Raw genomic sequence first — 25,176 nt, forward strand, 5'->3', positions numbered from 1 at the left:
TTACAGATAAACCTTCCACAACCTACTTGACCAGAATGTCTCTTTTATTTAATGATTAGGAATCTGTCATGGGTAATTTGGCTCAGTGTACTTTGGTACAGTGCCAAGGTTTTACAGATTGTTTAGGTAACGGGACAGGGAAACTGAGGTTTGGTTTTTTAAAGGAGTGAAGGTATAGCTAATTTTTTCTATTTCATGTATGTAAGTATCAAACCAAAGAACTATTTTTACTGCTGTGAAATGAGCAGGCAGTGATAACCTTAAGGATGTTATGATAGATTCATGTAATCAAAAGAGTCTCATGCAGGTTTTCTCTTTTGTGGCTACACCTGTGAGTAAATCAGTAGTATTCAAAAAGGTTGGAGTACTTTATTATTAAGAATTAATAAATAAATATTCATATATCAGTCAGAATTGAAATCACTATCTATCATGGCATAATTATTTATTTTCATTTTTTAATCTAGTTCTTTCTGTCTTTTCTATTTTTTCTTTCTTGCAAGTTTATGTAATGCATTGTGTCCAGAAATGAGACACTCATAAGACCCAGAAAAGTATGTCTGGGTGTGCACAGGGCTGCTACTTGTCTGGATTTATTTCAGTCTTGTGTGTATCTGTTGCTGGAGTGTACATGCTGCTGCTTCAGTTGTAGTAGTGGTTAAATGTGAATTGCCCTGTTTGTGACTGTTGGCCTCCTTTTCTGTATTGCAGAGAAAAGGTAATAAAAATCCTCTATTTTATTTTCAGACAATGCTGATGAGGAAGAGTTGGAAAAGATCAAGTAAGGTAACTTTGTAACTTTTAGCATGTGGTCTTCTAGCTGGTGGCATTGTTTATTTGTTTGGTTTTTTTAGAACAACTATGATTTCTTCCAAGCATGCCATATGGTATTGGAAACTTCTGGCACAGGATTTATTGCCCTTCCAAATGTGTTTTAATGACAGTGTTTTTTGTTTCACTAGATAAACATCATGGTATAGTTCAGCTTTTAATATAATCATGAAACCTTTCATCTTTGTCACAGCACTTTAACCTATCTGGAAGCCATCTAGTAACTTCTTATAAGCGGCCAATATGTCCAGATTCCTTTTCTAAAACCTTTAATTTCTCAAGTGTAAACAATCTCCTTTTTTAATGTGAACAAAGAATTCATGCCAAAGAGTATCTTTTATTTTCCTCTTATGTACTTCTCTTACTGATCTGTGTTTTTGTGTGCAAAGTTTTCACAGTGAAGCTTCTTGAAGACAAATTTCCCTTATCTCTGGTTATGCATAGGTGGCAGTCATAGCCAGGCCTTATGACAGCATAGTGGACTCCACTTCATAGAGCTCTTTAGAGCTCTTCAAGCTTTTCCCCTCTTAAGAGTTATGGATGTGATAAAAATGGAGTAGTGTGTGCTGTTTCCACAAGAGAAATACTGAGAGTTTGACTGAGAGTAGTGGTATTTTCTACCTTTTTTCCAATTTTTTACCTTTTTTCTTCTCTCTGTATTGATAAAAAGAGTGTATTTACTGCCTAAAGTGAGTGAATTAAAATTTTGCAGAGACCTGAGCTAGTGAGGTTGATAGCCTTTACCATGTAAAGGTGTTAAGATGAGGGGAAAAAAAACACCTATGTGGGGTGATTCACTGATTTTGTTAAATGATTTACTCTTCTAGCATATTGGTACACAACTTTAAATAGGAGGTTATTAGTAAACAGTGTAGTATATGGCGCTCATTTGACAAATATTTGCACTTTTTTAGACCTATTTGTTTTTTCAACCTTAAAACATAAAAGAGAGCAGTGTTCATAATTCTTGGATTATGGATGGGTTTTCACACAGTCTGCTTATGGTATGCAGGACAATACTCAGTCTATTTCCTTTGTGAAATATATGAAACTAAGATAATGGTGAAATGATGATATGTAGATTTTTGATTCTCATGTGGTTCATGTAACTATGAGAAATACCTAAGGTGCTCAAAGAAGAGATAAGGAGGAGCTGTGAGAATATTGAGGGGTAGAACTGGTTTGAATCATGTAAGTGATGTGTTAACTCCTGATGTGCTGACTATTTTGGGTAGCATGTTGTCTGCATTGCAAACTGACAAAACTGTGAGCTTCAATAATTCTGAATGAACAGGACAGCGTGAGAGCTGGGAATTCTTTAAAGATCTTCAAGTGAGTTATTTATCCCTGTTCTGCTTTGTTACATTTGTTGGATAGCATTTCATTCAGTAGTTGGCATTTTTGCAAACGGGCATATAAGAATATTTGGCAAAAAGTGAGTGTATGGTTTAAACATTCCATTTTTTTCTATGGTTGTCTTAGCTGAAGTAATATTTTGACCTAGAGGTGTAATGCATGTACAATATCTTACATGCATTGCTGTGTTCATGATTTATATATAGAAGTATGTCAGTTAAAACACAGGAGATAATTTGCCTTGTGGGTCTATTCCAGCATTCCAAATCTGCTCTCAGCAAAACAAATTAAAAAATCTTCTGTTTACAAATAATTAATTCAAAAGACTTATTGTTCTCTGGGGTATAGGGTAATCAATATTAAATAAGGCTCTTATTTCATTTGCAGATTAAAAAAAAGGTGTCTAAAAGCAGGTACATAATCCCATTAGGTAATAGAGAAAGTGCCCTTTTTGAGACTGTTCTTCACCAGGAAGTGTTTGTCTTGTGCTTCTGAGAGCTGAGAAAAAAGCTAAATATTAGAATTTTTTTAAGATACCATTTTAAAATTTCCTAAACTTAATTTTGGGTCTGTCTTGACTTTATGTACACCTCTAATAGTACATTGATTTGTTTTTACATGTTATGGTACTATTCTTTGCTTTTTAAAGTTTGTCCTTGACGCCTACATTTTTTGTAACATAGGTATCTTGAAGTTAAGGCGTAGCAATGCAGATCATTATGGTGTGGCTTGTGTTCATGAACTGCATGCCTAGCTCATGTTCTCCTACATGACTATTACTATTTAAACAAAGCTATTTCAGTGAAGACAATACCTTTTAGCCAGAGCATATGGAGAGACTGCTCTGTCAGAAACATCCATTTCACAGAAAATTGCTTTCTTCTGAATAAGAGTCTACTTTTTCCATTTTCACATCTGTGGGAGAATTGCTATTAAATTGAGTTTGAGCATGATCAGACACCATGTTAAATTTCTTAGATTGACTCATTAAGGAAACACCAGGAAAACTTTGTAAATGTTTTAATTTGTCTAATTAAACAAATGGTTTAGCAGTTTTAGCCAATATATTATGGGAAAAATATATGTAAGATTTATCTTCTATGCCCTCTCAAGTAACATCATCCCAGTAAAACCTGGAGAAAAAGGTAATATGTCTTCTTCTCTTATATCCTTTCTTCTGTTTCATAACTTCAATGGTAGCTTAGAACTGAGACCACTAGAAAGTACTAAAATATAACAATACTGTAATTTATACTATTAATATGTGATGATTGTTTCTGAGTGACATTGATTAATTAGAATGAAATGTCCATTCTTGCCACAAATGAAGATAAATTAGTATTTTTTGTAACATGTATAAACCAAGATAAAAATACATTGTCATCCCAAAGTCATCAAATCACAGTGTGGTTTGGGTTGCAAGGGACCTCAAAGACCATCTTGTTCAACCCCTGTGCAGGGAAACATCCCATTTTACCAGGTTGCTCAGAGCCTCATCCAATATGGTCTTGAATACTTCCAGGGATGGGGCATCCACAGCTTTTCTGCACAACCTGCTCCAGTCCCTCACCACCCTCACAGTCAAAAAATTTCATCCTAATACTCAGTCTCAAGCTACCTTCTGTCAGTTTGAAACTATTCTTCCTTGTCCTATCACTGCATTCCCTTGTCAAAAGTGTCCCTTCAGCTCTTTGTAGCTCCTTTGGGTACTGGAAAGGGCTCTAAGCTCTCTCCAGATGCTTCTCCATGATGAACAACCTCAGCTCTCACAGTCTGTCTTCTCCAACCCTCTGAGCATCTTTGTGGCATGCTCTGTACCCAGTCAAATAGGTCCATGTCCTTATATTGAGAATCTCAGAGCTGGATCCAGTACTTCAGCTGGGGTCACAACAGAGGAGAACAGAGTACAGGACGAGAATCACCTCCTTTGACCTGCTGACTATACTTCCCTCAATGCAGCCCAGAGGGTCATCAGTGTCCTGGGCTGCAGCAGCGCATGAGAAGGTCACGTGGAGCTGCTTATCCACAACTCCCCTCAAGACCTTCCTTCTCCTCAGGGCTGCTCTCATTCCATTCTCTGCCGAGCCTAAAACTGTGCTTGCCTTAGCCCTGATCAAGGCACCGAATATTGCACTCTGCTTTGTTGAACTCCATGAGATTTTTATGGGCCCCTCAGTCACAACTGAGAAGCTACTTCTGATTAGTTGCAATTGGGGATGAAAGTGTATGTTTACTACCTAAAGCAAGTGAATTAAAGTGTTTTTTCTTTGCATTTAGTTAGCTATATATCCTTTAATTCCTCTTTAGAAACTTTTGCACATACTTTTAAACTGAAAAATAGAATTTAAGAACATTTTAAACAAGAATGAATTGTTAAATGAGTGGCTTTCAGCTCTGAACAGCTGACTGTTTTTAAAATTTATTTTAGAATCTTTTCCAAAAGTATGTGTGTTCCAGTTGCACAAACTAAATTTCCAAAACCTATGGCCTTAAAAACTGGTGGTTTTATGCCCAATTCAAAATACTTAACCAGTAATTTTGGGTCTGTCTAGACTTTGTGTACACTTCTAATAGATTAATTTATTTTTACATGTTATGGCACTGTTCTTTGCCACTTTCTGTGGCTCCTGATTTGCATTTTCCTAATATCAAAATGAATTTTTTCTGTTTTAAAATTGAAACAAAATGCTTTTCTACTGGAGTGAGATGTCTCTTGAGAAGACAATAAAATTGGAACTAGCAAATCATGGTATAAGTATTGCATGGACAAACCATGGCGTTGTATGATATTTCTTAATTGGAGGAATTTACCGTTAGTTCAATCTTTCAACCAGAATCTCTGAGCCAAAACTCTAACAAATGTCAGAATACATGGTAGAATTACTGCATTTTGAGTTCTTTCAAGAATCTTTTATGACTGAGAAAAACATTTGTGCTTTCTAAGCCATGAGGTTCTAGATATCAGTTTAGCAGCTGTAAATAGTTCTTGAAGGAAAGCAACTATAAATAAAAAGTAATGGAAATAAAAACCAGTCAGAATAGATAGGCCTGTTTGGTAGACATCTAATTATAAAAATCATGCAAATATTTGGTGAAGCTTATATTTGTATTAATTGTGTGTGAGTGATAACAGCTGATCCAGCTAAGAACAAAAACAGCAGAGTAGCATTTTGCCATGGGGGTCATTCCTACATTTCCAAAAGTGTGGGAAGTTTCCATCAAGTATTGGTTGACACTCTTGTTTTGTATCAGGTCCATATCAGCTTTGGGACTCTGGTGAAGTTGGCTATCCCAAACAATAACAGGATCATCAGAAGACCTGTTTACTTTCACATGTTGCAGCCACAATTTCCAAGGGGAGTTACTGGGACAAAGAATGGAGGTGGTTAGAACTATGCTGGCACAGCCTCTCTGCAACGTGCTTCTGCACACTGTTGTCCTGTTTAAATGTTTTCATGCTGTTACAGAATAGCCAAGTCACAGTGAGTGCCACAGTCTGCATGATACTACACCTGAGCTGCATCCAGCAAGTACACTTAAGTAGAATGCCAAATTATTCAATTTAGAAAACCACGAAAGTATATGAAACTACAAAAGTATGAGCTGTTATTACAAAAATTATAGTGTCACGATAGCATTGCTGTACAGAAGCAGTATTGGGATATTTGTGCAAACTCCATAAACCAGACTTAATGTGACAGTTAAAACACTCAGGGTATAGGGCAGTGTAAATTTCTTAACTGTAGAAATTTTTATTAGCTTCACGTAGAATTAGAAGAGCCTAAAATCTAAAATTTAGTTGATAAAAAGTTAAGGAAAATGTTATTTCTTATTGCAATAATTATCAGTAGCAGTCCATTTAGAAAACTTCCTCTAGTTACAATGAGAAAAAAATAAGAAGGAATTATGATGAACCCATTGAGGGCATTTCTGTAGCTCATTGTCTATAATGCTGGTGATTTCAAACCATGTTTTCCATTTCTATTTGCCTATAGTAGAAGGAGAATGAGAAATCAATTGTAATGCAAGGTGTTCTCTCAGAACCTGAAAAGGCTGACTGAGGACACAGGCTGACCCCAGCCTCTTTTCCCCTCACCAAACACTCTTCAGGAAACACACAGCTGGATCTCAAGGTTTGAGAAGGTCTACTTCTTAACATTCTTGACTGCAGCTATTACATATTGTAATGTGTAATGTTGTAAGTTTAGAACTCTAGTATAATCAGAAAACCATGTGGGGATATTTTAAATTATTACTTTATATAATTTGCATTGTGATAATGTAAAAATATTTCAATCCAGTTCAAACTCTGTTCTGACACTCAGTATAAGAACTACATAGAGTAGACTTTTCAGGTCATATTTTTTGTCACTTCTAATATAGGAAAAGCACTGCAAATGCATGTGACCGTCTCTTGATTTTTTCATTGTTTTGTAGATAAAGCTAGCAGTTGTATCTACTGAAATTCTCAATCTTTATTTTACATTGTTTATCCAGGGTCTGAAGAGCATCCTAGAAACTGGGGGGAGAGGAATTCTCTTTACATGAATTACAGCAGTAATTTGCAACACTGACTTTGAATCACTTTGCTGTATTTCTATATCTGTGCTCTGTTAAGTGGTGGAGAGAAGTATTTTTCTTTTCTATATTTTTTCACTACTTTCTTGATTGATATTTCTTTCAGCTTTGAAGCCAAAGTTACTTTTTGGATTGAAGTGCCTCTGCAGGTCATATAAGTGCATTATTGATTTGCTTTTTAAAAAAAATTAATAAGTTTGTGGTAGACTTTTCTATTTCTGTCTATTGTGTCCCAGGACTCAGAGGAGCAGTGTGTCTTAGGGGTGCATGTAATAAGGAGGAGATTTAATAAAAGGAGAGTCTGTTTGTACAAGCACATACCTGTGAGAAAGGTGGTACTTTGCAGGGCATGAGGGCTAATCAATGAAGAAATGAAATTGGGCTGTGAGAAGACAGTGTGTGGGGTTTCTCCCACTTGACATGGACTAAAGTTTCAGAGGACACTTAGCTACCCAAAGATAAACAAAAATATGAGGGGATTTTAAAAAATACCAACAAAGTGCATCTCTTCTTTTGACAAAAATAACAATAGCTCATCAACAATGTGGTATTGATTATCCTGGGATCAATGCCCGGATTCTGACTAAGCCTTGTTGGTTTCCCATCCTTTAATGTTATCCAGAAATACCTGAACGCATATAGAATATTAAGTCATGTTTATTAGATCATCTCTCAGTTCTGACATTTGCATAGCTGTATTAATCACATCTAGCAGAGGGTGCAGTTTTGTCAGAAGGTTCTTTTTCTGCCCCTAGCTCACCCACTACATCACATTTCCACAGAATAGGTGGAACACAAATAAAAACTGTTTTTTCACATCAGAAAGTGCTGGGTTTGCTTGCTGTTTATCAAGCATTAAAGCAGTGTGTGGATATGAAAATATGTGGATTTTTCTCTCACAGGTAGCCTTGAGCATCCTTTGGCATGAAAGACTCCTTTTCAGAAGTCAAATTTAAATTTCCTTTTGGAAAAAGAGACAGGGAGAAAACTTCATAGCATGCAGGCTGCAACTTACCCACCATCCCCTCTCTTTGGGGGGTTCAGGACATGTCAGATGGGAGTCACTACGCCTGTATCCTGCACAAAAATGTGAATAATGTAAACAATAGTCCTACATTAATGACGGTTGTGGACTGAGATTTTGATCTTGCTTCTTTCCAAATTGTGAAATTTTATATGAAATTTGTAAATTCCCACCTATTTACAGACAAATGAAATCTGTGCAGTTTCTTCTTTTTTTTCCTGTTTGTGGCACAAGAGTGAATCTAGGCTGTAATACTCACTACATGCTTTCTGAGGGAAACAAGGTGCCTAAGGATAAGTCTTGAGAAACAGTCCTTCAAAGGAGAAATTGAGAAAGATACATGCTCATTTCATTGTTTTATTCTCATGGTTACCTTTCTGAATTTGTATCTCACTGTGGGCTGGATTTTACAAGTTTCTTAGATACCTAAATGTACCTAGAAATGTGCCTGTCTCACACTGTGAAATTAAATTCATAAGGAAAGAATGTGAAAATCAGTCTTACTTTCCCATTTTTTTCAGCTATCTTTTTGTCATATTTGACTTGAAATCTGAACATTCTTTTTCTGTTTTTCTTCCTACAATAATCATTATATGAAAAAAGAGGTTATGTTAGTAAATTATCTGTAATTTCTGAGAATAAGTGGGGTTTTGACTGGAAGAAAAGCATGTTGGATTCTCTTCAGTCTTGCTTAGAAACAAGAAAAGGGCCAGCTGGAAGTTTTTCTTGTTGGAGAAAGCCACATAGACTATGCTTTTCATGTCCAGGAAATCTCAATGCTGTAGCTTCAGTGAGCTATGCTCTGACTCTTTCAATACCCCTCCCTTTTGCTGTTCCATGTATCTGTGTGTTACCAATAAATACAGAAACAAGCACTGCTGTGGTCTACATTCACTACCTTGAGGAAGAAACAGCCACAACCAACCAATACCTATTTTTAGCAGCTGTCTGCTTTTCTTCCAGCATGGCAAGACAGTCTCTGGAACTTCAGTGTCAGTCAAGATTCTGCTAGGGTCTGCATAAAGCTTTGATTGTCATTGTCTGCAAGATGTGGCTGTGACCTGGAAGGGCTTCCTCCTGCACCACATGAACTCTTGTTCTCCAGCCTCCTGCCTGACTCTTGTAAACTCCTGTCTGTCATTTTACACCCAGCTCTTGGTCATCTAGATCTTACCTTGCTACCTTGTATGGACATTACCCCCACTGATGAAACTCCTGACTGGTCAGAAAAAAAATCATCTTGCTTGATGATGGGGCAGATCTAGTGCAGCAAATTGTTATAAGAGCTGCTGAAAATAACAAATTGAGGTCAAGTATACTCTCTAAATTTTGCACTGTCTCACTAAGTAGAGAGCTATGCAGTGTGCTTAAGATTTACTTCAAAAGAGTTGTAAATGCAAGTTCATGATAGACTTCTGGAAATCATATAGATACCCATTTAGCTCTTAAAACACCCCCAAGAACTGTATATTCTTTGCAGAAGAAGTCTCAACCACTGGTTACATCCCAATATTAAATACCTTCCTAAGCATGTCTGGTCTTCTTTCTGTATCTCTCATCATCTTGTGTTCAGGGCAGAGCCAGTTATTAACCAGTCTTTGTTTTGCTCTAAGCCTTCTAAGAAACTGGAACAATAAAAAAAATTTACCACTTCTTTACAAATCAAGTTATTGGCAATATTGACAGTATTCCCTCAATGAGAGGTGTATTTGTGCTGAGAAAAAGTTTATATAATGCTCCCAAGTTATAAGTGAAATCTCTTCTGGCAACTGATTTTCCCAATTCTGCCCTAATTTTTGTAAAGGGTCTGCTATCTGATGTCCCACTGCTGCTACATGTTGCAGGATAAATTCAAGATAATTCCACATGCAGTTCCTTGTTTGTCTTTGTAGAAACAGCAAGTTTGTGAAAAGTTTCTCTGCAGTCAAATCCTTCACTTCAGGAAGAGAAACCTTTAATAAATATAGTGAAATATTTTGAGAATAGCCATAATACTTGGAGTGAATAACCATTAGAAAACACAAATGCATGCCAAAAAATACCTGAAATACTTCAAAAAGTATGTTAATAATATTTGCTCCAAGCCCAGTGGCCACAGCTCTCATGTCTATTCTCGCTGGAGCCTGGGTGAGTGTGATTATAATCCAGTCTGATCTCTATCGTTGTCTCTGGGTAATAGAGTAAAACCCCTGTCCTGGGCACCTGCATCGCTGTAGCCATCCAGCTGAGTTTACTGTCTAAAAGACTAAAACCAAACCTGCGCTGAAACCCTCTTACAGAGATAGTGGAGGTCTGTGAGGGATGAAGCCAGGCATACAAGGCCTGCATGTGTGCAGGTTGCTGAGCCCACAAAGCCTTTGTTGCTCAAACTACATTACATAATAAAGTTATATTTACAGCAGAGTATACATGCAGTCCTCCTTTATTTCATTCCTAGAGAAAATAATTTGCAAGTTAAAATATAGTTTAGCTATCTAGTGTTCTGATTATAGATAGGTAGCATTTAATGAATAAAGTTTCAGAATAGAAGGGAGAGCCTTTACCAACATTGCTTCTTGGATGCACTCAAGGCACATTTGTCTTCCGTAGGAGTGCAAAGGAGATTCCCCAGTTCTGGGACCTTGTACCCACTGTAGCTCAGAGCAAACTGGAAATGATCTTAAGTTACTCAAGTTTATATCCTCCTGCTCTCAAATCTCCAGTGGAGTTCATTGACGAAAGCTGTAGTTGCCTGGTTTATGTGTGTGAATCTTATTTTGACACCCAGAATCAGTGGCTGAGGGTTCACAAGTCCACAAGCCTCTACACAATTCTGAACAGAGGTTTTGTTCTTTCCAAACTCTTGAACTTACATGGTGGTACTCAATTCATGTTTCTGAGAATACCACATCATTTCAGAGGCAGAGATAGAGGAGTTTATTGAATTATTTTTCCTTGATACATATTTTTCATGGTGGGTTTATATTATGTTATTCTAAGGGAAGATTATATTCTCAACAGGGCTTTATGTTTAAAAATATGGAGCTTGTTCAAGTTCATTCAATCTATGCTACTAATAGAAGAGACTTTTTAACATTTATTTTTAGTCTATCAGCAGAAGAAGAAGTGAAGCAGAAAGAAACCTCTTTCTTAAAAATGAACCTTTCTTTGGGCAGTATTTGTTCTGCTTGTTTCTGTAAAAGCAGCATATGACATTTCCCATGTAATTGTCGCAGTTTTATTACTCTCCAAATAATTATTTGCAATATAGTTTGCATATATATTGTCCAAATAGCTTCAAAATGTCTTTAGTGGTTGATTTATTTCATAGTTACATGAAACAGAACATTAAAAGCAGGGGAAATTTTTGGAATTGTGTTAACTAAATCTATTCTTTTGTTTCCATAAAGTTTCAGACCCAGAGCTTACGTCTCTCAGACCTGCACAGAAAGTCTCAGTTATGGAGAGGGATAGTTAGTGTTACCTTAATAGAAGGTCGTGAACTTAAGGCGATGGATGCAAATGGGCTCAGCGATCCTTATGTGAAGTTTCGTTTGGGGCATCAGAAGTACAAGAGCAAGGTAATTTTAGATGTAACCAATTTTTTTTTTTAAATGCTTTGTTCCTGTTTGGTGTTTTTAGCTTGTATGACTTTCAATGGTGATGAAGATTTGTTGTTGTAATAATTACCTGTCAGAGCCCCTGGAGCTTTGTTTAAATGTTTATTTTTGTTTCTTTATAAACAAAAGTAGTACTAGATGGGAAAATATGTTGCACTGAAAAATGTGAGCTTGCAGGGGGACACACCTAATGTTCCATACAGGAGTTGTGTTGGCTTTTATTTACTGTGAGGGGTCATTCATGGCAGGGAGGAGATGCAGAGTGATTCTGATAAGGTCTGCCTGGCTTGATACTGGGTGCCTCTTTGGATTCTTTGCATTGTCTTATCCTCAAACCATGTCATGTTCATAAGCTCACTTTCCTCTTCTTGTCCTTAACAACAAGTTTCATTAAAGTTTTCTTCATGTATGAGTTTCACAGGTAGACGGGAGATAATTATTGTGAAGACTTTGTTGCTACTTTTTTTTCTTTTGGTCCCTGCCATTTTGAAAATTGCTGTTTTCAGGAGAGATACTGGGACTGTCAATGATGCACATGACCTTCCTCTCTCCATGGCCATGACAGTCACGGTGGTTTTCATGGCCAGATGAAGGGTAAATTGAGGAAGAGGGCAGGAACATTTTCTTGTCATATTTTTAGACCTCTGAGCCTGCATTAGGGCCTCTAAATCTGAAATGAGAAGAAATAAAATGTCATGCTTTTGTGAATTACATATTTTCATAATACTTTCTGAATTTTCTTTTTTTCCAAGCCAGTAGAACTGGTGGTTGTGGGGAGTAGTGTTTGCTAAATAGGGAAGATATTAGGAGTCTTCTATTCTTGCTCAGAACAGTGAATACTGCTTTTGCATTACAGTAGAAAATTTGGAGCGAAATTTTTAAAAAAGCTGCTTTAATCAGAGTTTCAAAGGAAAGGAAGTAAAATATAGTTTTGGAAGTCAACTATTTTATTCCATAGAAAGTAAGCCATAGTATCATGTTTTTCCCAATATTATTAGAGCTGGGAAAAAAGGACATGATACAATTGTTTGTTTAAGTACTTACAGTCACCATCTATGTATCATTGCAGGTGCTTTGTTTACCTTTGGGCTCAGAAACATAACTTTATAGCTAACTGTCACTTCACAGAGGACATAATTTTTCTACAGAGAAATGGCTCCATTCCCAGGACAAATTCTTTGTTCAGGAGGCTTTTGAAGGTGACAAGTTGCAGGATTTTGGAGATTGCTGCTACATCAGAGAGGCATGAGAGAACTGACTAGTAGTCTTTCCCAATTACCATTTTAAAATTCTCACTGCTTTAGATATTGATATTGCAGAGAGAAAAAGCTTCTTGAACAGACTTTAATGATCAAATTTACAATTTAAGAAAGTGTATGCCTACACAATGTAATACGAAGTTCTTTTTATTTTCCTTTTAGATTGTTCCAAAAACTTTGAATCCTCAGTGGAGGGAGCAGTTTGACTTTCATCTCTATGAAGAACGAGGTGGAATTATTGATATTACCGTGTGGGACAAAGATGTTGGCAAAAAGGATGATTTCATTGGCAGGTTTGTGCAATTTTAGCCTTCTTGGTCCGCAGGGAGAAGTCCATGAGAGAGGATTATTAAAATGAGCTTTGCCATTGAAACTGTTTCTTATGACCATTTGTTCTTGGTTTCTTGGGGTTTTTTTGTTGGTTTTTTTTTTGGTTTTTTTTTTTTTTTTTTTAAGTTCAGGGAGGATTTTCTGCAATGTTCCAGTAAAATTTGCTGCATTTCTGTATTGATGATAATATAATTTTTATTGACCAGTAGGTGGCAGCTTTTACCAATTGATAGACTGAGGTTTTCAAATATAAAAGTCCCATGTTTAGGGCAATTACCAAGGTGCAGGGGGTTCCATATAGCAAAATCCAGCTTGGAGGAGAAATAACTCTTGACTTGATGCATAAGACCAAATTTATGTACCAATCTTTTTGGTAAATGAAAACAGAGTTGAAGGACTACACACGTATTTGGGGACAAAGAATCATTCACCTAATTCACATTCAGGAGAAGTGAATCTGTCTGGGAGTTCAAGAAATAGCTTATATTTGTATGGCTGTGCTCCATTTTACCAAAGAGGAGGTGGCATTAGCAGTTAGCTGATAGGGCAAAAAATGTCTTGTGCTTATAGCTACTAAAAAACTAGGTGCTGTTTGGAAAGCTCAGATATTTGTTTACTTCATATTTTCCTTGATATCCACACAGTCATAATAATAGTGTTACTAATTAATAATTATTAATCCCATATATTTTGATTGTTTTTATTGGAGGTGCCTTCACTATCACTTTCACATATTACGGTATGATAATTATCAATATTTTTCTGCAGTAATGTACTAATTTAGTCCTATGTACATGTTATATACCTTGGAAATTATTCCAGTTTTCTTTTTCATTCTAACCTTCTTAAGAAAATCTGGTGAGATACAAAGTTTTCATGAGTGATTTTTCACAGTATCGTCATCCAAGCACCACTTGCTGAAATCTTGCTGCTCTTGATTTTTTTGACCCCTCTGTCAGTGTACATATAATCCCTCTTCAGTTTGTCCTTGCAGACACTCTCTCATTTCACCTTCTGTTGGTACCGTATCTCTGCTAATGTAACCTGCAAAAAAATTCTTCTCCAAGGAGATTTCCATGAAAAACTGTCATTTGTCAAGCTCAATCTGAATATGAAAATAGGTCTTAATATTCCCCCTCCCTGATATTCTTTTCCAGTCACTGCAGATAAAAATCACCAACACCTGACAGCTCCACTTAATGCTGACCTCTCTTCCCCAGTTTCTCCTTTCAAGGCTGTCCCTAAAAGCTGGAAATATTTTGGTGCACACACTACAGACTTGCTCTATGCATGTGTTATGGTAAGTGTGTATTAATTTTTAAAAGCACAACTGAGTCGTGCTCAATTACTAAAGCTCTATGGCTTTCAAGATACTCATAATAAGTTGAATATCTTGATTCAGGTTCCAGAAGAAGTGATAATGAGGCTGTGGGAGGGAAACAAAAGACTTCCTGGTAGCGTTCTACCGTTGCTCAAGAATGAAGGGTAATCCATTTCATCTTGCTGAGGATCTTCCTGCTTGCTTGAATAATGTGCAAGGCGCAGCTGTAATGTTATATAAGAATATTTCTATTAAATACAAATGAAAACAACTGTTTCTTGAAGATGTCCTGCCTGGACAAAATATGCCTAGGGAGAAGGCACATTAGATTGAAGCACTGACCAAACTGAGAAAAGGTTTCCCAGGTGGAAGGTAGAAGGGAAAAATTCCAGGATCTTCCTGCAAAATAACACAGAAAACCTGTGTTTTTTCTGTTCTAAGCTCCGTTACTTGCAAATTCTATTCAGAACCAGAATGATGTAAATTCTCCCGGAATGATATCATGTCTCAGCTGCACTTTTGTGAAATAGAAGTAGTGGGAAATCAAGAACATAGGCTTCTGTGGCCCTTGTATATTATTGTCCTTGTTAGCCTGGAGCACAGTAAGGGCAGGTGAAAGCTGGGAATGTGACATGGTAGCAATGATGCAAGGAGTTGGACTTGCAATCCATTTCTGAGGGCAGAAAAATACAGGAAAGATGTCCAAGAAGGTTGAAGTGGATTATGGATGTGAGATTCTGGTTTTTGGGTGGTGAAATTGGAAGTGGAAGATATGGCTTGTAAGGTCTGCCTGTAAGAGGGAGGAAGGTGTTAAAAGGGTGAGTGACAGCATGACACCCTAGTTCAGAAAAGTGAAAGGAGACGTCTGTCACAGAAGTAGCATGCAACTCTGTCTTCTTCTTGATGCCCAGGCATGCTGAGTATGTCAGTGTCTGAAATGAAATGCTGACTGATTGATTTCCATTCTTAACTTGGAGCATTTTGTTAATAAAATATATTTGAATTTCAGTTATGTGCAATCTTCATGAGAGTTTAAAGGTTGTAGCACCCTATGAACTTTCTTCTCAGAATATTCTAAAAAGCCCCAAACCTTACAACGAATTCAGTGTTTATTTCCGTATTTCAGTATTTCAAAAGCCTGGGAAAAGACCTCATACAAGAGCTTTGACAAAAATGTATTTCCAATCGTGTGCTGATTTGTATGAGAAAACACTATACTTGACTAGAACTGAGCTGCATTTTACAGGATATTAATTCTTCCATCCTACTGAATACAGTTTATTGAAAAACAATCAACATTCCAGGACCAAGAAATAAGGTCTAGAAGTTCTTTTTATGCTGAATACAGTTTTTTGAAAAATAATCAACATTCCAGGACCAAAAAATTAGGTCTAGAATTTCTTTCTATGGAAGGCACCAGGTGCTAAAGCCACATGGGCTGCCTTCTTGCATTTAAGAAATGTATAGACTTGCATAAGTGGCATTGGTTATTGCTACATCTGATAAGTAATACGTATGAAGTATATACGTATGTGTATATATTTTCAGTGAATATATTTAATATTCACATTTTTGCTATGAGCAAATAATTTATGTTCTATGTTGAGTCAGTATGGTCCTGTGATTAAAAACGTACTGCAGTAAGTGTATGTAGGTAATACTAAGATCAAAATGAAGATGATTTTAATCATCGTGTAATAATTTAGCTTTCTTATCATTTATATTTTTGAAGGCAATTCTGACTGTCACCTTTACGATTATCAGTTAATAAATCCTCATGACTGTTACACCTTTATGCATAGCACTAATCTGAACAAATGGGCTGCTGACAGGTGCAATAAATTGCCAAGAATGAGTGCTGTCAGAGAACAAGTTGTTTCTGTGAACATAGAGAATAAGTAAATCCCATGTCATGCAATTTTATTCAGCTGAAGTTATTTGCAATCCATTGCAGTGGGATTCATACCATTATTAATTCTTCTGAAAAATACACATTCATCTTTACAATTACATTGACTTTGCTTTTATTTTGTGCCAGAAAATTACTGTTGACTTCATCTCTATCTATTTTCATATTTATAGATGCTATTGTCTTTTTTCCCATTTGATGCAAATTAAGAAAAAATACCTTGTATGTAGTGAATTCATTAAGGATGTGTATTAATTTTATCTATAGGAAAGTGGCATTTCCCATAATCTCACTAAATATTGATGCAAATATTCAGATTAATTTTGTGAGCATCCATACAATGGATTTTATGAAATACAAAAGTTAAAATACTGAAAATTACTTATTTAAGTTTATAATATCTAATCTGCTATGCCTTGTCTGTTTACTTTTTTACTTTTTTTTTGTGGTAACGCAACCCATAGAGTGGTTTTCAGGCGTACATAAATACAAATGATGTGCAAATATGATTCTCTGATTAGTCTGAAAGCACAGGAATATGCTATCAAATTCCTAAATTAAAGTGAGATTTTATTTTAAAAGTACAAAATTATAAATTATTTATGGTTCCGAGTTTTTTCTCCCCTCACTGATGTTTTTGTAATTTTGCTATGGGGGACTGAGTATTGTCATAGAGAACTGACTTGTATATGAGTACTCCAACATGCATGTAATGCTAGGTGAAGGATGCTAAATATGCTACTGTGTTTCTTCCCAGATCTTTTTATAGAGGTGTTGTGGAAGCTGTGATTTACATTGAAATACTGGCAATTTTCTGTTGTCTGGGAAGAAGGTTTTGAATAGTATTTGTGAAGTCCGTGTTAATGTTAAAGTCACGACGTCTTGAAATTTTGCAAAACTCTGTAAACAATGTGGCTTCCTCTGGAAATAGAAATAGTACTTTATTATGCTGGTCTTTCAAAAATTATTTTTGCATTACAGTTCGAAAATTGGTTTATGTGGAACTTTGGAAAGATGTATCATAGTAAAAATGCAAACATAATGGTCAATATGCTGTTGTAACTTTGACTTGAACTGTGTGCACATGTGCACCACAGCAATTCTGTGCAAACACCAAAGAGCACACAACCAGCAGTCTGAGCAGTCTGTGTGTATAATTATTTGTTGATTATACATGATGACTAAAGTTAAATTAATTGCAGATGCATTTCTTGATGTGAAATTAAGATTATGTCTGAAGCATTGAAATCTAAAAATGCTACTGCCAGGTCTGCCTTTGAAAAATCCTGCGATGTGCTGAACCACCTCCATTTCTGATTGTTGTCAAAAGGAGACAGATGTAATACCGCATCTCAAAATTTGGCCTTTAGGTATTCCATACCTTATTTATTCCTATCTGAGCACATCTTCACTCTACCAATGCAGAGTTAGTAGAGTACTTGTGCTCTGCTAGAAAGCCAAGAGTTTCAGTTTTTGCTCACAAGTCTTCAGTAACTTTCTCTTACCAGATACTTTATTATTTACAGCTCTTACTGACAGTTGTTATTGTCATGTTCTGACATGAAATTGATAGCATTCTCCAAAGTATGCTGAGATACAGAATGCTTCATGCAGTCTGGGTGGTTTATTAATCCTTCTTCTGACCCTATGTCTTCTCACATATGGAAGTCTACTTCTTGCAGAGGGGCAAAATAAGAGGAAGAGAGAAGGAAATATGGAATGACCAGTTTAGACATGAGGAGCATGACAGTGTGTAGAAAGTGGTGAAGAGTGCAAATAGGGTTTTGTGACAATATATGAAAGGCACAGATTGGAGCTGTGTGAAAGCTCTTGCAAAAATTCTTGGGCCAATTAGTGAGGAGAGAACTATATAGGGAGACATAATATTTATCAAAGCCATAGACTGATTTAGCAGGTGAAAGTGTTAATTTTGCTGCAGAGAAATTGCACCAGTAACAGTCAGTAGGTAGTATGTAGTTGTGCCAGGGGGACAATCTAGGAAATATCACATCAGAAACCAATAGTAAGTAATTTCTGCCTGTGCAATATCAAAAGTTAATCTTTAATTTTATAGCGAAGAACTATGCTTAGGAAAAAGTTAATCTGTAATTTCAAAATCCATCAGCAGGTTATTGTAGCATGGACTGTATTTCTTTTAGCAAGAAATAAACAGTAATTCTGTATTCAGGCATTGCTTGGTGAATGGTAAAATAGTATTTCATAGAGCTGTCATATTTCTGTTACCATAACTGACTTACCCCAAACTGCAGGACTCTTTCCTGCCTGCTGTGTGCTGCTAAGTGGCAAGTGACAGCATTGTTCTTCAGATCCTGCTGAGGTCTCCTCTCCCAGCTGCCCAGGGATCCTCTCCAGCTTCCCCAGCTCAGCACCACTCTTGTCCTTAGTCAATGTCCTACTTAGCTGAGATACTGTCTCCTACCCCTTTGGGAGCTTCCCTGATTTTCAATCTAACACCTTTATCAACCACTTACTACAAGCATCATGTGGAGTCCATAATTTAATTTATTTCTCATTATCTTTACAGTTAAAAATGTCACGCTCCAATTCTTCTAAGAAATTCACATTACTGCAGTCAACACTCAGTGTTTCTGAGATGTGTCATTTTCTGCTAGTGCTTTGCAAAATTTTCCCTCTCCTTTTGTTTTTTGGTTTTACTGGAACATTTTAATCGGCTCTTAAAGGGTATGGAGTTTAACAAATTGTAGCAGTTCATGCCTTGCTGCTTCTGATGTGTGTCCAGCTCAGTTCTAATTGTGGAATCACACAGTTTCCTCTCCTTGGCATCCTTTGGAGCAGCATAGACCTGGATCACAGTGGAGTTAAAAATCTGTGTTCCTGAACAAGTCATGATGGTAATTAAGTTGCCTGGTTTGTAGCCAAGTGGTGCTTTTCTGTCCCTATCACTTAGGATTGTGCCAGTTCCTCTTTTATGCTTTATTTTGTCATGTGAGAAAACGATTCCACTATCTGCTGTCTCTCACTTGCCTGGCCACCTGGCTTTTAAGAGGCCTTCTATGTCATGTCGCTACCTTTGTAATTCATTCATTAGCAAGAATATTTCACCAGGGTGCCAACACAGTCTTACATTCCAGGTTCTGTTAGAACTAAAGAGGGGAGGTGATTTTTACCTGTTAGACATGCTGATAATAAAATACTACATATAGTTCTGCCTTCCACACTTTAAAAAGGATGCAGGAGAATTTCACTGGATCAGAAAAGTTACAAAAAGTCATTTGAGGGCTGTAGGAGATATGTTCCTAGGAAATGTATAGGGAGCTGAAGGTGTTTAGCATATCAAAAGGAAGATCAAGAAGAGATATGATTATAGTGTATGAGTTCCTGCACTAGAAGAAAATATAAAACACTAAAGGGTTTTTCAACCAGTAAGGAAAGGCATAGAAAGAACCAAAGGCCAGATATATTCAAATTAAAAATAAATCTGTAATATATTTCTAAAATTTTGTGTGATTAACACATTGAACACAGTTTCAGACAAGTCGTAGATTCCCCTTGAACCTTCAAATCTTCCTCCATGGGAGCTGTACCCTGTTTTTGAGCAATTCATCTGTGATAACTTTGGCACATGAGCTTGTTGCACTTTGTGGTTTTTCTCCCTTCTGATCTCTCAAGTCCTGAAAATCCAGCTACACATGGTGCCTGGTAGTGTTCGCATGCAGAACTGATAGGTGGGATACGTGCCCCTACGCCTCTTTCCAAAAGGCCAGCCAGCCAGGGAAATTGTTCCAGTGCTATTGCTCACCACTTGAAGTGCTGAAACCTGTGTGCACTGAAGGAGCCATACAGCATGGAAGATACAAAAAACTCAAACTGCACTAAAAAAACTACAGATACCTGAATGTGATTTATAGTCATGCTTGGAAGTCTGTCTGTGGAGTTAATGGCAATTTTTTTTCAATAATTCTTCAGGCTGATCTCATTACAGGTGGAAAAAGTCTTTGCCCTTACCAGCACCATGTAAATTCCTTAAGAAACAGGATTGTACAAAGTTACTATTTTCTCTTGTTTCCAGCGTGACAGCTGCTGGTCATATGCAGCTTATGGCCTTCTCAAAATGGGTGTAATTTTTCATGGTCCTCAATTTGAGAATACGGGACAAGAATTTCTCATTTGTTCTATGCCACTTTCTGGTAACGTACAAGTTCACCTTCATCCTCAAAGTATCTTTGTTCCCCATGGAGACACAGTTGTAGGAAACAAATGTCTTTTTAGAGAACATCTTAACTGATACAAAAGTCAGTATTGCTAAAGCTTTAAAGCTTGGAATGCTTGAATATAATTTCAGTAAAATATAAAGGGACATTCTCAGCTTGAGCTTTCCAAAGTTATTTACATTTGGAAAACACATATTTTCCAAACAGATGCATATTTTTGGAAATATATTGTTAGCTTCAGTCCTTCTAAAAAAATGTAGTACAAAAAGGAGTTTTGTGGTTTTCCAGTTGGAGTCTGTCAAGATTATTCTAGGATAAGTTTAGTGTTTAGGCAATAACTTAATAAAACCAGACTTCCTTCACTTTTTTTTGTTCCTGCACAAAGATCTGATGAGGACAGATGAGAATGAACAAAAAAAAATTTTTTTTTCTTTTTTTAGGATAATTTGGCATGAGACCAAATGAAGTTGATTTTTTATTATAAAAAACTTAAGTACTAACGGGGAAAAAATGCAATTTTTCTTACAGTGTCTGTAGATTGGAAAGTCTTACCATTTTACTGAAGTGCATGTGTTGTAAATAGGCTCCCCTTGTGCTGGGTGCTCCTTGAGCCTCAGCAGTTTCAAGTTAGGCACATGTAAGCTGCATCTCTTTCAAGGCCAGGGCAGAGCACCTGGCAGGGGGTGAGAAATCTGCTTTCATCTGACCATGTGTGCATAAAGGTGCTCTTAACCTGGACTTCTGTAAAGTGCAAAGATGACAGTCCTTAATGGAATAACCCTGTATTTTAATCAAATTTTGTGAGGGTACTTGAGAGAATAATTTTCCTTTAAAATCGTTAAGGCTTTTTACTGGAAAAATTTTTCCAGATCTCTTCCTACCTTTGTATGATTTTAGGAAATAACTAGCTGGTAATGGCCTGTTCATGAAGATTTATCAAGCAGATGATAGATACATATTTCTCAGGTAATCTATTCTAGATGTGATGCTATTAGAAATATTTCATTTCTTTAGGAAAGGTGCACAGGTAAAAACAAATTGCCAGTTTCTTCTTTCAGCCTAAATAAAAAAACTGAACTACTCATATTGTTAAAGGGTTGTAGCTTCAAGAATTGAAGAAATTAGATCTAGTAGCCCTGATGTAGACCTTGTAATTTTACACTCGTTTTTGTTTTTTTTTTTTCTGATGGGGTAGCTTTTGTTGCCTATTTTAGCTTTTGTTGCCTATTTTAGCTTTTGTTGCCTATTTTTGAGTGAGGGGTAGATTATTTCTCCATTATTATCATAATGACTTTCTGAGCCTTTTACTGAATTTAAGGGAGTTTAGACTGGTTCTTTAAATGTTTATTTGTTGAAGACTCAATATTGTTGCCGAGTCCTGTTTTTGAGGGGTATCTGTTTTGAAATAAATTATTGAAGAGTATTTAATACTGGGGGTCTTTTAGCCTGCTACAGCTTTGAATGTTTAATCACAATATTTATTGTCTTAAGGAGGGCTTTAAATTCCTCACTGCACCCTAAATAAGAATTTGACTGTTTATGTACATGTATGGAGCTTGTATTGACTGAGTTGATAGCAACAGCATTATATTTCCTTACTATTGCTAATTTAATTTCTCACTCCCTATTATCCAAAGAGTTCAAAATAGAAGAAAAGCATTAAGCTCAGAATGCTACATGAGTTAGAAATTTTTATATTGTAAGATAATTGAACCTTGTTACTGTATGAGCTTTGCACTAGTTAAGTGAACTGCACAACAGGCAATAAATGTCTCTGAAAAAACAAAAGTAAATCTGGTCTGCCTGTGATAGCACAATGCTCATTTTATGAGGCTGCATTTATTCTCATAATTGGATATTTCCTGTCCTTAAATGGCCATATTTTAATGTCTGCCACCTTTTTCTTTATTTTATTGCCCCTGTAGTGACCACATTGTCTTCAAAATCAATTGACATTTTATGAAAAGAGTTTGCTTGATGTTTAGTTTAGTGAATTAGTGGCATGTAGTACATATGCTTGTCATATTAAATAATCACTGTTGAAAGTGGAGTGTAGAGTTGCTAAGCTACACATGGAATATATAAGTTTATTTTATTTCAGTATTATTGATGTTTTCATTTAGAGAAAAAGTTGACAAAACTCAGTTTGGGTTGCCATAAGTATTCTGAAGAGTGCTTTTTCACAGAAATTCCTGTCCAATGCAAACTGGCATTACAGTTGACACAGACACTGAATTTCAATACATGCTCAAAGTTGAAAAGTTGAAACTTCTACACTGTACAAATTAAAGTATTAAAACATTTAAGCTGTGCACAAACTTATTGACACTAAGTTAATATTATTTTATTTAAAAGGTTTTAGTCAGCTCTTGGGTAGCAGAGATACATTTTTTCCTTCCTTTAACTTAAATTTCTGAAGCTGTTGCAAAGCTGTTTCTACTGTCCAGCATGTATGGAATCATTCTTCATTAGTTCAGTGTATGGTACATCCGGAGCTACTCAGAAGCGGATCAAGCAGGGCAGATTTGCTTCAGCCACTCTGCAGACACTCTGCACAGTGATATGTAGTTCCTGCTCATTACAGCCTGAGACATTTTTTTATATAGGGGGTTGTGGCATCAGATTTTACCCTGGGTGCCAATATGAGGATTTGACCCACGCACAGCTTACTGCATGAAAGCTGAGCCTTTCAGGAGGTGCATAAGTTGAGTTTTTCTATGCTTAGTAATCTTTATGCCATCACAATTAAATCCATATAGAATTATATTTTTTAAGAAAGAGGTTTTTACTGTTGTTAGGTGAAAACTGTTCATTTGACAACTTACGTTTTGCATGTATACAAGAGGTGTAATTACAAATAAAATTTGCATCTGAGCTGGATCTTTTAAAATTTTCTTTGCATTTGAGTAAGAAATATTAGCTAAACTTGTCTCTAGTGTCTTTACATTCTTATTAATATTGATTTTTCACTTCAAAACTGTTTGTGTAGCTTTTAAAAAAAGAAACAAAGGGCATGGGTTAAAGCTGAAGAGAAATTAAGATCTTTTTCAGAAGCTGGGCAGGAGTTTCTGCTTACTTGGATTTTTTTGTCCATTTGAATGCAAGTGAGCCAATGTGCTCAATGTGCTCTTTTTTGGTGTGAGAAAAACCACATGCTGATGGAGAATGTATGTTTCTAGGTGCCAGATTGACCTGTCGACTCTAAGTAAAGAACAAACCCACAAGTTGGAGATGTCGCTAGAGGAAGGAGAGGGATACCTGGTGTTGCTGGTCACTCTCACAGCATCAGCTGCAGTCACTATCTCTGACCTCTCCATCAACTCCTTGGAGGACCAGAAGGAGCGAGAGGAGATTCTGAAGAGATATGTATGTAGTTCTCTTTCATCCTTTGTTAGCAAAATATTGGCCTGTATAAAAAATAATTAGTGAGGGGAAAATCTAAATATATCTCTTCTATTCTAATCACCCTTAGCCAATGACAATTACTTAAAATAGTTATTAATATACAAATAGTTACAGCCAGAACAGGTAACATCAAGAAGGCTGCAAATGCTCTTCATACAATAACATTATTTTTTATATGGTAGTTGAACTGTTTGATAAGGTGTCACATAATGAAGATAATTTTACAGCCTTACAGATGATTTTTACAAAACACAAAGTGGCTAAAGGATCATTCAGCAACTCAACAGTTTCTAGTGATTGTTTATGCCAAACAATTTGAGGTACTAATGAATGGTTTTCAGCTTTTTTTGGGATCATCTGTTAAAGGGTAAGAAAACTTATCTTTTTGTCTTAAAATATTAAGAGGCTGGAGCACATAAAAATGATTGTTTCAAACAATGTTTCCATTTTAAAATATTCTAAAATAGATTATTTTAATTTCCCAGCGTCCTTACATTACACAGAGTCTTTGTAATTTTATCAAAGCAACAGAGAGGGGAGCTCTTACTCCAGCATTTGCTAATACCTAAATCACTAAAAGTAACTGTCTCACTACACATGAAGAAAGAAAGAAAAAAATGCTATTTCCACTTGCAGTTACAAAGATTTTATTGTACAATTCTGCCAGGTGTTTAGAAGGGCTTCTCTAGACACTCAGCCATTAAACCAACCTCTGACTATCAAAGAGGCTGCTTAATTTATTTTTGAGATTTTAAAATATTCCTATTCCATGACGGACATCCTTTCAATAACTGAATTTAATAAAGATGTACCTTATCAGGCTGTGCAGATAACATGAAGTCCTAGCACTAATGCTGTACAATATTCTTCAAACAGATTAGCAGGATGTGTGCTTCAGCAAATTTATTCTGTCTATCTCCACTGAATCAGCTGTCTGCTAATGCTTGTACAACTCATACACCAATAGTGTTATTATCATAAACACAATTTAATAGAGGTGACTTAGTGAGGCTAAATGTAATATTCCAAAATGAATTGAAGGCTAAGGTATTGTCCACCACCTCCGAAAAATAATTACAATTAAGGGAGTTACTGTACATTTTGGAATCCACCAAGACAGTCTGTGGTTGTCAAAATAGAGGTCCGCAAGTAGAATAATTTTTTGATGTATATGTTTTTGAGGTGCCATAGTTCCTGCTACCAACAGCAACAATAACATATTTCTGTGGCTTATTCAGTGTGATGACATGGCAGACAAGTGATACTGCTGGTTTTGATTATTTCAGTAGCAGTATAGAAACATGTTGCGACTGTACTGTTAATCGTTTTTCCTAAATTCTCAATTCTTTGTAAAGCATAATTATGTGGCAT

At 36.2% G+C, this 25,176-nt stretch overlaps 1 protein-coding gene across 1 annotated transcript in view; it reads left to right on the forward strand.

The window, feature by feature from the left end:
• Positions 1–25,176, forward strand: part of LOC121345367 (multiple C2 and transmembrane domain-containing protein 1) — a 117,904-nt gene that overhangs the window by 72,662 nt on the left and 20,066 nt on the right. The window contains exons 7-10 of the mRNA XM_041422182.1: positions 748–786; positions 11,179–11,349; positions 12,810–12,940; positions 23,580–23,766. Of these exons, the coding sequence (XP_041278116.1) occupies positions 748–786; positions 11,179–11,349; positions 12,810–12,940; positions 23,580–23,766 (528 nt within the window). The remainder of the gene's footprint in view (positions 1–747; positions 787–11,178; positions 11,350–12,809; positions 12,941–23,579; positions 23,767–25,176) is intronic.

This window comes from Onychostruthus taczanowskii, unplaced genomic scaffold, assembly GCF_017590055.1.
Source record: "Onychostruthus taczanowskii isolate IOZ18803 unplaced genomic scaffold, ASM1759005v1 scaffold72, whole genome shotgun sequence".
Taxonomy (NCBI): Eukaryota; Metazoa; Chordata; class Aves; order Passeriformes; family Passeridae; genus Onychostruthus; species Onychostruthus taczanowskii.